At 41.0% G+C, this 13,449-nt stretch overlaps 1 protein-coding gene across 1 annotated transcript in view; it reads left to right on the forward strand.

Moving 5' to 3' along the window:
• DGKI (diacylglycerol kinase, iota) overlaps positions 1–13,449 on the forward strand; it is a gene marked incomplete at its 5' end in the record, with an annotated part of 105,992 nt that overhangs the window by 59,061 nt on the left and 33,482 nt on the right. Inside the window, 2 exons of the mRNA XM_010137915.1 lie at positions 1–32; positions 601–726. The exon at positions 1–32 is cut by the window's left edge and continues 7 nt beyond it. Coding sequence (XP_010136217.1) covers positions 1–32; positions 601–726 — 158 coding nt within the window. The remainder of the gene's footprint in view (positions 33–600; positions 727–13,449) is intronic.

The following is a 13,449-nucleotide window of genomic DNA, read 5'->3' on the forward strand; positions in this document are numbered from 1 at the left end:
ATGCCTGATCTGGTAGTGGAGCAGGCCTCTGGGTGAGTGGTGCTCGGATCTGACTTTCAGCAGCTGTGTTAGAGTTGGGCATCTCTTTTCTGGTCCCCTTTTCTGAAGGATTGGGAGATGTGGGAGGGCAGATCTTAGGTGGGGAACTGGGGACAGGATAAGATGCAGCCATGGTAATGACAGAAAGACAGTGGAATACAATCTACTTCATTAGGCTTCCAGGAGCACACAGCAGGACTAACGGACTTCACGCCTTTCAACCTCCTCACACCCTCCACCACAGATCTGTATTGAGTTACAAACTCCTTCTTTGCATGGTCAGATCTCTGACAACGCTGTGTAAGGTTCTGAAGCCCTTTGTACCTAAGAATGTAGAATGATAATAATGTGTCTTGTTTCTTCTCATCCTCTGGGCAGACCAGAAATGCTCCTAATTCATCTTTAGGAACGCTCTCATACTTGCATAATGAATTAAGCCATTTTAAGTTGCTATGGGACAAAAAATGTTGGAAACTAGTATGCATAAGGCAGCTTCAAAGTGGAGCATGCAAGGTAATTTCTGAGGGATGAATGCCTTTCTTTCGCTTCTTCCCTCCCTAGAATATCAGATCGGTGGAACCCTGCAGTTCGAAAGAGGATGCTGAGTGACAGCGGCCTTGGCAAGATTTCTCCACACTATGAGGTACCTGACAAACAAAAGGACGTCAGCCAGACACACATGCTGCAGTAAGAGCCCTCTGCATTTCTCTGCTTGATGATGCGCTGTCACCATCCTCACAGACAACTCCTAATGGCTCCTTTAAGCTTAATGAATTGTGCTCACGTGCTGAAATTACAGAAGTCCTCTCGCTTCTGCTCTTTTGCTCCTCCCTTCTGTTTCTTTCCCTTTCTCCATTATTATATGTTCTTGCCTTTTTTTTTCTTTTTCTCTGTGGCACCCTGCACTCTTAATAAACCTAGATCCGCGTTTCCAAAAGTAAATAGTTTATTTTGGATGCCTGAAGTTCCAGCCAAGGGAAACTTCATGGCAACAGGTTATAGGAAAACTGAAGCACTCACCCTTCAGGTAGCTCTGAGGCAACATGACAAAGAGAAACCTCTACAATTGCTGCTTACTTTCAAAGATCTAGGCAACAGTTTTCATATAATCTTGAACAAGAAATTCCATTGTCAGTATAGGATGACTAAACAGTTGTTTTGTGGCTAATAAGTCCCCCATGTAGGAGAGTTCTATCACTGCCATCCCGTTGCCATCTTCAGATTTGTGTAAGAGCATCTCTTCTTCTTACCTATTGTAGAAGTGGCTCTCAGCTTTTTGGTCCTTTGACTTTAGGTTTTCAAAACCAAAGGTAGATCCATAATTGCCCTCAAAGTTTAGATGGGAAGGACCTGTCTAAACTTTATTGCTGGCTTTGAAAAATTCTACTGTTTTGGGGTTGCTTTTTCCCCCAAGTACCTAATGTATAATCGTGTACATCTGCTTTATGTTTCTAGTTCTATGTCTGGATCCCTATGAAAGTGTTTTAAAACCTAGTATAGGAAAAAAACCCTGTGGTTCTTGTTTTAGTTTGCCTTTGTGTCTTGGATGTGTGTGGAAGGGGGCTGCAAAGTACCTGCCAAGTACAGCTCCAGGGTGGATGCAATGTGGATGGGAAGGTGAATAGCTGTGTGGCTAGGAACTGGAAACTTCCCAGCAAACTGGAAACTTCCCAGCAAACTGGAAACTGCTGACAGGAGAAAGAGATGTCATGGTAGGAAGGGGTGATCTGAGTAGCACTGCCAGAAGACAGTCACTTGGTTTTCTCCTATTACCCTGAAGGATTCTTGGTTTTATGCATTTTGCAATGTGAAGGACAGTGAATACAGGTTCAGTTTTCCACAGAGTGGAATGGCAGGGCCTGAAATTTGGAGTTAGCAAAGCTGGGAGAAAAATGATGCTTAGACACTTTTAGGCAGTGTGGAGAGATGGTGACAACATGTTGACTAACTTCTAATTCATAAGAGGGATGACTTTGTTTACATCAGCATGACTGGAAACGTTTGCTTAGCTGGAACAATTATGTTGGGCAGATTTATTAATTACAAGCAAAGTCAGTAGCACTGCCCAGAGTAAAGTGTACCTGTCACTGCCTACTGTAAGGAATTGTCTTCTTTATAGCTTCTCTAAACTTTAATTGTTTTGGCTGAAATTTTTCATGGTAAGACTCAGTCTGACTGATTCTTTCTCTTTTTCTTTTAGTTAAAACTAATAAAATAGTCAGTTGTTTCTGAAGATGAGATTTGTGGGAAATACGCTGCTCTAAATTACCTTCTTTAAAATAAATAAATCCAGCAGTTGTCTCCTGAGACATATTAATGCTGGTGGTGGAATGAACTTCACTGGAATGAAGTTTTGGAGGCTTGACATTTAATAAAGCATCACCATAATACCAGGGAGATGCTTTTTGCTGTCTTCAGAAAAGTACCCCTGAGTTTGCCCTGCTAATGATGTTGTCATGCACTGTGGAGACACCTCAGATTCAAGAGCTCTGCTTTCAAAAGTTTCTGTCTGTGCATGTTCACAGAGCATTTATGCCCCCTATCTTAATCCTGGCTGCTGGTCTGCCCACTGGGCTGAGGGAAGGGGGATCTTCACTACTGACCAGCTGATCTCCAGTAGTAAGAAGAAAATGAAAACAGCAGTCATGGTCAAGTGGAGATGAGTCAGGAAAAGGTGTAGAGTGGAACATAGAAAAGAGGTTTCAAGAGGCAAAGGGATTAGAAACAAAAAGGGAGTGGGTGAGGGAACTTGGGGAGCAGGGTTAGGGGATGGGAACTGGCAATTAGGACTACAGGAAACATGCAGACGTCTGGGAATACAGAACAGGAATAATAAAAAGAAGGACATGGGGTGCAGACAGGTTAGAGGTGAGTGAGACAGATTAAGAGCATGTGGGGAAAGAGGCTTTGTCTGTTTCTTTTCAGAGTCTGGAGTTCTGGGCTGATGCAAATTATTCGTTATACCAGTGGGTGAGCTCTGAAGTATGTTTAGACACTGCCTCATTTGCTGCCAGACTAGAAGGTGTGTAGTACATGAGGCAGGGGATTGCAGTGATGGAAGCGAGGTATTATTACTGTCAAGACAGTTGAATGCTGCTCTGGAGGACTGGCTTCTCCCCTCAATTTCCCTGACAGAATTTCTGAATGATGCAGATTTACAACAAACTTTTCACAAATGGCCAGTAACAATGGGGTTCTCATTGTATCCATCTCCACTGTGAAGTAGGATGGGTTCCTGAGAGGCCATTACGAGGAGGCTTTGAAGGAGAGTGAAGGGCTGGAAACTGAGATATAGACTTTCTGTGTGTCTCAGGTTTCATTAGTTTTAGTAATACAAAGTTTATGCCCTCCTTCCTCCTGGCTCTTATTTGCCCACGTACAGAATACAGATGATATTGCAACCTCACCTTAGAGGAGCACAGTGAGGGTAAATTTCACGGTCACAAGAAACTTGGATACCATGGGGAGGCTGTCAGAGATGCTTAGGAGAAAATTAATCATTTTACATTCTGTGCACAGTTTTGGTAGTGCGGAATAAATAAATAAATAGCTCTTGAGCCTGTGCACTGCATATACAAAATACAGAAGGATATCAAACAGGTCTCTACTTAGAGGAGGATTACTTGCTGAGGAAAGAGTTCCATAGAAGAAAGTAACTGGTGGCAATATGGTTAAAGGTGGTCAAGATGTTTGAATGTAACAGGGCTAGAGTATGATGCTCAGATGACATGAGCTCTGGCATTTCCAAGCTTCTAGGTGCTTGACTATGCAACCAAAAAGAAAAAAACAAACAAACAACCTTTCTAACGTGGCACTTAAAAAAAAAACTTAGAAAGCACTATTATATTTTGGCAGATGAAGTAACTCACAGGTTCTTTACAGAGGTTTGTCTCTTCAGAAATTATTTTTCAAATAAAACTTGCAGAAAGGATTTCAGCAAATTCTCAAAAAAGAATATGGCAGAGCATAGAAGGGACAATTCTTCCTGTACATGGAGTTCTCATGGATCTTTTAAGAGTCATCAGTGTCCAGTGTTCTAGATCCAGTCCAAAATACTGTACAGCACTTCCAGCTCAAAGTGTCATATTCTATAGCCTGTCACTAGGGCAAATGTCAGGGGACATGCTATGAGAGAAAGTGTCATCAGTTGACCCACTGGGGCTGTTTATTCAGTGGTCATTTTTCTCCCAAACATGGATTGGAAGTGACCCTTCTCAGGTGTTAGGAGCAGATTAGATCACAGCTGGTCATTGCATGGCTGCAGGCTGCTTAGAGAGTCTCTGGCATTGCTATATAAGTATATATATGTGTGTGTGTGTACATATATAAATATATATATATATCTCCTCTTTAAGATGGAGTAATTATTTCTGAGAAGTGAAGAGTGTAGCTAAAAAGTACCAACCACTCTTCTAGCATCTGCCCAGCTGTGATGATGATATGCTTCCAAAGCTGTTAGATGCACTGGCTGAATTGAGTGCATGGCTCATGAAGGGTGAGAGAAGGTTGGCCAGAATGCCATCTGGTCCTGTCAGGAAGAGGGAGAAAAAACACCCATAGGGGCTGGAAGGTGGCTGCAGCCTTTTACACTAAATAGACATTAAGTAGCTAGTAATACCACCTGGGCACTGTTTTATAAGGCAATAACAATATAGTTCCGGAGACAGAAGAAGAAAAAGGCTGAATGCCAAGAGTTTTAACTCAGCCACAAGAATTAGATCATTGCCCAGGAAATCAGTGTGACGGTACAGATGTTACAGGATGATTTGGTTGGGTTTTTTTAAGAGAGATCTGTGTGGTACAAGGTAAGAGCACCAGGGGTGCAAGTTTGCATGTGGAAAGGAGAAGGAGTGCTCATCTAGTGAAAGTTAAGAAAGTATAAAAAGGTCACGCAGGATTTGGACACACTAAGTAGGAGATCCCTAGTGATAGTGAACCTTTATAATTTTGAAGGCTGGTGAAGACTTGAAAATTCAAGTGTTTCTCCAAAACTCTTGCACTGGAAAACTCAGCGTCATGTCTTAAATAGGCAGAGTAGTCTGCTCTGGTGTGTTTGACAGCAAAATCTGAATTAGTTTTCTGGTTCAGATTTAGCTGCATTTACAAGATTAAGCCACGAGAGCAAAGTGCATATGTTTTAAGCAGCTGTTTGTACACCTGTGCAAATTACTTTCCATTGTTTAAATCCCAGATGAGGCTCTGTGATTACTGATTGCTTTCAAACAAATCTTATTTGACTGAAGGCGTAAACCACCATCTCACACACACAACCCATTCCCATGTAGTCCTTAGAATCAGCGCATAACAAAATTCAGTGTTGATTTATGTGTAACCCTTCCTTCTCTTTTTCTTCTGTTGTCTTAGATGCTTTCACAAATACCTTGTAAAGCACTACTCTTGCTATCTTAAAGCGGAGCACGAGAAAGGTTTGCCTAAAGCAGCTCTCTACGCTTGCTAGGAAAGTGGTATTAAAATGGAGGGGGCATTAGTGAAAGGAAAGATGTGAACTCAGAGGTAAAGAGATGAAAAGAGAACTGAGAATGATTTAGGGAAAGTAATTTGAAGAAAGGGGGGGAAATTACAAGAATATAGCAAATGGATAAGAAATTATTTTGAGGGAAAGGAAGTTTCTTGAGTGCAACTGAGTAGAAAAAAGTGATGCACCTCAGTGTGGGTTCTGGTCCTGTACTTTGAAAGCTCTCACTGTTGGAAGCGTGATGCAGTCGCAATACTTAAAATCTTCACGTGCGTTCCAGATGGAAGCTAGAGTTTATCCAGGAAATCTTTTCTTCAGTTGCTGCTGTTAATCTTCCTCTACCTCTGTTTCTAGAAACTTGCTTTGACAAAGAAAGCACCTGTTTAATTTTTTTAGACTCCAGTATCCAGATGTGGAAAACAATGAATTTAATGTACTTTATGCTCATGTTATGAATATTAATCCACTCTATGTGCTTCAAGATTTTAACCACCTTCATTGTTTTTTGAGATTGTCAGGGAGGAAAAAAAGGGATAATTATTGATTTCCTTTAGAATTCTAGCTTGAAAACATGGCCTGCAGTTCTGAAAAGATACATTTCTGCCATTTTTCATTCCCTTAAAAACTTACAATATAACAATGAAAATCTAGCAGAATTTCAGCATTTCTTGAATAATTTGTCTCGAAGCTTCATTTCTTGGCATTCAGAAAAAAATTTCAGCCTGACAGACAGTAGGAAGGCTCTTAAAAATGGTGGAATTTGGCTGACAAAAAAGAGTATGTTTTCTCTGTGTTTTCTCTCCCTATGTCTTTAAAATCAAACCCTTCCAAAAGTAGTTTGAATCTCTTGTTTTCTCTTTATAGTCAGTTCAGTACAGAGCTACTCAAAAGCAGGGTAGTTATTTTTATTTTGTGATACAATCGTTGAATACAAGAACAGTCAGGAGACTCTAGCGCTGCAGCCTGAAGTACTTCCCACTGAAATTTGTGCTCTCTCCGGATTGACAGCAAAGAAAAATCTTTAGTGCCCAGTGTTGCTTTGCAGCCTGTGGGATTTCAAAAGTCTCTTTAAGGACACCTACTGCTGCTGGTATCTGTTACTATCTGGAAGCTGAGTGTCCAGCTTTTAAAATTTTTCTAGAAGTTTAATTTTTCCTTTTGGAGCTGCTTATACAGTAACTTCAAGTACTGCTGTAGATACAGAATATATATATAAGAAATTGTCATGATTTGTCATGAAACTGGAAATAAGACTTATACGTGTACAAACATTAATTAGTTAGTTTCGAGTCCCTCCCACATTGTCACTTAATCTATGTCCACGCTCCCCAACCAATGTCGCTAATTCTAGTGATGTTTACCTCTGTCATAGCCAGGAGGGACTTCTGGACATGTCTGATTAGTAGGCACACTTCAACTCAACTGCAGAAAAAAGGAACACAGTTTAGAGAGGAAAACAATGCTAAAATCACAGGGGATGGAGAGAAATGTGGGCACCAAAATATCTTTTCAAAGACTGGTGTGCATGAGAGATGTTTTTGGTATATCCTGAGTCTATTTCATACAGACCGTGTATGTGAGGTAAACACGAGAACACGTGTTCTCAACTCTGGGTTCAAGAGGCTTTGCATTACTGCAGCCACGTTGACACCACCTCAGGGAAGATCCGACATTTTGCTCTGACATTTGAAAACACAGAAGGAGGACTAGGGAAATTGTTACTACATACAATCCCTACCATGTCAGGGAATAAGCTGTGGCTCTATGGTGATTGCACCCGCCAGACCTGTGGGACCTTTGCAAATGGTGAGAATCAGATGGTTCTGGAAACTGTTTAATGTGAACTTTCAGCAACTTCTGAATACATGGAAAACCTTATTTAATTTCCTCTTCCCCCGTTAATTAGTAGAATTTTTATGTCACTACTGCCAAACTCTGGCCTTATCTACAGAGAACTGGGATGTAGAAAAACCAGGGTTTTTACTTATTAAAGTTTCTGCAACAGTCATTAGTATTTGGTAGTTAACATCATCCTGGCAACCCCTTTCCCAGTATAGTGAGCTTTTGCTTCTGCTCTTGTAAACCATAATTGGAAAAGGGAAGAAATTGGAGTTTGATTTAGATTTGCATTTGTATGGCCTTATTTGTGTATGTGAGTGCAATGCAAATGGTGTTTGTTTTCTTTCAGAATTAAGTCTCCAGCCTTTGCTGTTGAGGTACTGGATTGCTAAGGTTTTTTAAAAACAGTAGGCACATCTGATGAGGTGGGTTTGTGTTTCTGCCCCTTCAATATGTGGAAGAAATAGAGTACATGCTGTGCTGCATCTTGTAGGATGTTGTGGTTTATTTTTTCTCATCAGTACTTGTTACCAAATAATTTTATTATTCAGAATGTAGCTCCCCGGAGTGGATTGGGTGGGATTTTAGCTTCCTCTTTTTCCACCCACCTGCCTCTGAGCCCTCAGAATGAGGGTTCTTAATGATTTTTGTAGCATCTCAAGGCCTGATGCACAGCTGAGGATATTCACACTGCTGACAAATTATTTTGGCAGACAGTGACATGCAGAACACTCCCACACACGATGAGACTACAAATTGGTTTCTTTAGAGAGATCTTGCTTCTTGACTGGCATCCCGCTTTCAAAAAGGGAAATGCAAGCAGACCTGGTATCCTCTTCTCCTTGGGGTGATTTCAAGCAACAGAAAATGCATATTCTTGACAAAGGGACCTTCCTACTTGGATGTTGAAGAAGTCAACTACCCCCTAGCTTGAAAATGTTTTGTGAATATTTTCAGTAGATAAGGGGATGAAAAAAAGTTTTCCATGTGGAATATAAGGGTGTGTTTAAAAGATAAAATTGATGTTGACAGAGTACAGATAGTTGTGTGCCTTGGTTTTCTTTAAGTCATTTACCATAACAGCTACAAATCTGCTTTCCAGTCTCTGCCTGATAGCCAAGGTTGAACCAGTAGAGCTATTTCTTTTTCCTCTGTTCTTGTTATGACTCATTCTTAATCCTTTTTTTCCCTTTTCCTTCCATCCTTTCTTACTTTAGGTCTTGGATTGACATGCAGAATCTGCGCTGAGAAGTAAAGCAGCCCTACAGCAAAGGTGGCAGGGGAACGTATCAGACCAGTCACTTTTTGTACCCTTGTTTTCTGTTTGGCTGGGTAAAAGAAAATAACATTTGATAATGTGATCTTTAGGGCCTACTGCTTTCCTGCAAGTGTCAGGCACACAGTGTGCATGGCAAGAGAAGGGCAGAGGAGAGTGGAACTTATGATGCCATTGTTGAATGTGAATATCCCTCTCTTCAGCTTTATGCAGTGGAAATAGCAGACCCATAGTCCCCAGTAACGTTAAAGGCAGTGGAAGAGGGTCTAGCTGGGTTTGTTAGTGTGATATAGAATGATTGGCAGCCTGTATTCTTCCGCACTTGCTTTAAGCACTGTTATAAATACAGGGTGAGTATCATCCAGTACAACAGGCTTCCAGTCCAGTAAAAGTTGGTAAAGAAGTGAAGCTTGTAATTTTGGGTAATACATATGTACGTATTTGTGTGTACTTGTTACTTGTTTGTGAAAGTTGAAGTAAGACAAAAAAAAACAAACAAAAAAACCCCAACAAACCAACCAAACCATCCTGGTTGTGATTTTCTGAGCATTGCACAAGAATAGCAAGCCTGTGTCCACCTGCTCTGTCCCTGCCATAAGGAGCTACCATCTGTTCGGAGAGGAGACTGGTTCTTAACATGCTCTCACTCAGTACCAAGCTGTCTTATCAAAGCCGAAACTAATACGCTTCAGGGCATTGGTATGAAACACGGTCCTTGTACATATGTAAGACACACATTGGAATACATAGCGTGTCCAAGCTTTCACACTAGGACATCTCATAATATGCTTTCAAACTGTATTCATTGATACCCCATTCATATCCCTATGTTCTAGTTTAACAGATTTGCAAAAAGAATAGAAATGTAGTAAGGTAAAAGAACTGCTCTAGACTATCTCACAGAAGTACGACTTTGCCTAAGTTGACAGTGTTAAACCTTTGCTAACTTTCTCTAATTTTGACATGAGCCTTCACTTGACTTCTTGAGCAAAAAGTGATGTTTTTCACTAGGGCTGCTTGAGAAATATATTGGTGAGCTGGTTTTCTTGCTGATGTGCATGAAAGAGGTTTATTTCTTCTGGAAAATGTTGCTTGAAACAGAAAGTACCTGTGAATATGGGCTGGGATTAATATGCTTGAACTGGGGAGAGATTCTCCTGTTCACCTGGGAGCTGCAGAGGGGCAGGGAGCACACTCCTCAAGCTGTGTGTTCTGCAGCTGTGGCTGTTCTGCAGGGAGCTGCCCTTGCCCTTCCGTGTCTAGGGTGCCTGTCCTAGTACCCTGGGTGCAGGGAGTGCAGAAGGTGCTGTATCCTTGTAAAATGCCTGCCAACGGATTTCTCAAGTGAGAGGAGAAACTTCTGAAAGCTTAAAAGCATTCAAATGGGGAAGGAGAAAAGTCATCCCTGCTTGCTGGCTGCTCCTCTGTGCTAGGGAAGGAGCATTAAAACCCACAGCTTTGTCTTGGTAGCTGAGACCGAGCAAGTTTTTAGCAGTTCTGGCACAGAGGTGTGTGCATGGGAGAGAAATACATGAGGAACAGGGCCGTAACACATAGCCTTGGTGAGGTTCCTGGCCACGTTGATACCCGTGGGCAAGCTGACACAGATGGACCTGGCTAAATGTTGCCAAGAGCTGAAATCAGAGAGCCAGAGGTGGCTTGGATCCAGTGTAACCCTGACTCCTAGATTTTTGTTTCTGTGCCAGGCATCTAGAAGTGCAGCACAAAACCATATCTGAAACTCCCACTACAAGTTGTTTGGGTTTTTTCTCCATTAATTACTCTATAGCAGGAGTGTGAAGGGCTCAGCAATTCTCTTCTGCCTAGGACTTGTGTGTTATGCGTATTAACTGCCGTGGTTTTTTTTGTTTGTTTGTTTGTTTTTAAGGATGGCAAGTAAGCGAGGGTTGCTTAGTGCTTAGCAGTTGTGAAAATCAGGCCTTTACGTATTTATGAACACAATTTCAATAATCTGTTTCCGAGGGATTCCTATGTTTCAGTCTATCTTCTCCCAAAAACCACTAAAGGTTATTTATCAGGAGTTATTGTTTTGCTTTGTGCTAAAAACCACCACTCAGGTTAGCTTCTAGATTGTTTAGAAACTCAAACTGGCCTAGGATTATTTGGGTGGTGTCTCGAGATACCAAGCAGCTGATATGCTTCATCTCCATCTAGCCTGAGGGAATGTGACTTCTGAATCAGAGTATACCTGATGTGCTTGCAGTGTGGCTGTCATGGCTTTGTGCTTCGCAAAATAATTCCTTTCTCTAGGCTAAATAAAATGTTAAAGTCATAGCAAAATGACCTCTGGGTTAATCTTTTTTTCTGGAAAAAGTAAAAGTCCACAGATCTATTATTAAGGAAAAGGTCAAACGATTTGTTACCTGATGACACCTAACTTTTTTTTTTTGCTTTTCATGTAGGATGTTAAGGCAGTGTATACATCCAGGCACTTTAATATCTGTCCCAGGACTTTTTAGTAAAGAGCTATTTCAAACAGCTCTAATCCTTTGATATCCACTCTCTTGTTTCACAAAGATATTACATGGTGTGGCTAGAACTTGCTTTATTTCTTTTCTGGTTAGATCCGCATTGGCCACTGCCTTTCCTTTGCCTTTTGTCCCCAGATTCGTCCAGCAATTGACAGATAGGTCAGTGAGGATTCTGAAGATTCAATTTAAATCTGAAAACGGAAAAACAGCATTTCAGAGAAGACTGGATCAGGCTCTCTTCAAAATGAATGTCTTGCATTCCCCTGAGATACTTCAGTGTCATGTGATGATGAGAAAGAGAAGATAAGCATTAAAAAAACACCAGGCAACCCTAGACGACTCACAGTCACTCTACAATGATCCTGCTGGTCATTGGAAATACCTTCTTTTTCAAGGAAACAACAAGCCAGCTTTCTTGGGCCGTGTTTTGACCTTGATTCCAAGGTAGAACTATCTTTTTCAAGATGAACATATTAGAACATCTCTCTCTCTTCTTCTTTTTCTTCTCCTCCTTTTTAAAATCAAGGTTAAGCATGTTTGGGTTTATATCTAATTTTGCAATAAAATCTTTTATTCCCTTGTTAAGCAGCAATTTCCAGGCAATCCCTCTGGGTGTCAGTACAACTTCAGGTATAGCTGCATTGTGGTGTTCCAAGCATTCTACAGTGGACAGAGAAATGGTAAGAGGCGAAAAGCGAGACAGTAATTAGAAAAGATGTGAAACAATATAAGGGACACAGAAATACCCGAGACACATCAAGTAATATATCTGAGCTTCCCTTGCTTTCCTAAAAATGCCAAGATACATTTTTGTATGTTGGACTACTTGTGAACAGCCTGAGGCAATGGTTTGAGTGCAGGTAGAAACTGAGGTTGCAGAAGAAAGTTACAGAGATGCTGGAAAAAGCACTTTGCCTTTAGTGGAATTAGATAAACTTGAGCTCTTCAGATTGTTGTTACAGATTAACAGGACATATCTGAACGTATTTCTGCAAAATAATAAATAATGTGAATGGAGATTTTTAGATTCAGGAAGCACTGCTAGTCAGCATTTTCCCACATGTGTGAGGCAGTATGGCTATTGTCTATGAGAAATATTTGAAAGGAAAAATGACAGGAAAACTGGGATACTGAAACCAGAAAACTTTGTAGAGTCACTCATAGAATTGCAGAAAAATTTCAGTTCAGAAGGACCTCTGAAGGTCATAAGATGAAAGTTGTTCAGAGCCTTGTCCAGATGATTTTTGAATACCTGCAAAGTTTGGAGATCCAATAAGCTCTCTACACAACCTGTTCCCCTGTTTGGTCATCCACATGGTAAAATAGTTATTCCTAATATCCACTCTGAATTTCTATATCCCGGCTTTTGTCTGTTGCTTCTCCTCCTTCTATTTCTTCAGTTAGACTCTGATTCTGTTGTCTTTATACCTTCCTATTATGTAGATGAAGGCAGTAGTAAGATTTCCCCTGAACCTTCTCCTCTTATTGAACACATCCAGCTCCTTCAACCTCTCCTTGTATTCCTCTCTTCTCATATTTCCTCACCATTTCCATGGTTCTTTGTGGAACTCCGTCCGATTTGTCAATGTCTTGTTCTCAAGTCTCACAAGTACTGGGTAGAGGGTAAAAATTGCTTCCATCTACCTTATGGCTGTGCTTTTGCAAGTTCAGCCCAGTATGCCATTGGCTTTCAGTGTCACAGGGAACTCTGACAGATGTTTAGCTTGTACTTTTCTAACATCCTGCATCCTTTTCTGCAAAGCTGTTTTCCAGGTGGTAGGCCCCCAGTCAGTCTTGCCATACGTATTTATTCCTCCTGAGGTGCAGGACTTTACACTTGCCTATGTTGAACTTGCTAGGTTGCTACTAGCCCACTTCTCCAGCCCGTCAAGGTCACTGAATTGGGCATGCATAGAGTCAAAGTGAAAGCATAGGAAAGTTCTTGGTGGTTCTTAGGCTTTTACTTTTCATCAAGCGCCATGGCAGAAAATGGTGATTCCCAGGCTGAGCATTTAACTCTTACTGGGCACTTTCAGGTAGGAGATGCTGAGGAAACATGAAGGCAAGCAGCTCTGCCTTTCTGCCAGTAAGATACAGGGCACTGTCAGCAACTGCAGGGGATTAAACAGTCACAGAATGTTGATACAGATTGCTGAATAAAGGAGTTTCCTCACTTTTATTTTAAAAATATTCTATATGCTAAAATTTTTCTCCGATTATAATCAGAATATATATTAATAAATCGTAGCAGGGATGCCACTTTTCGTTCTGAAGAGATGTACAAACAAAATGAGGAGGAATGGTTTTAATCTGAAAGCTCTTTGCCT

This window comes from Buceros rhinoceros, unplaced genomic scaffold (genome assembly GCF_000710305.1).
Source record: "Buceros rhinoceros silvestris isolate BGI_N320 unplaced genomic scaffold, ASM71030v1 scaffold3946, whole genome shotgun sequence".
Classification (NCBI taxonomy): domain Eukaryota; kingdom Metazoa; phylum Chordata; class Aves; order Bucerotiformes; family Bucerotidae; genus Buceros; species Buceros rhinoceros.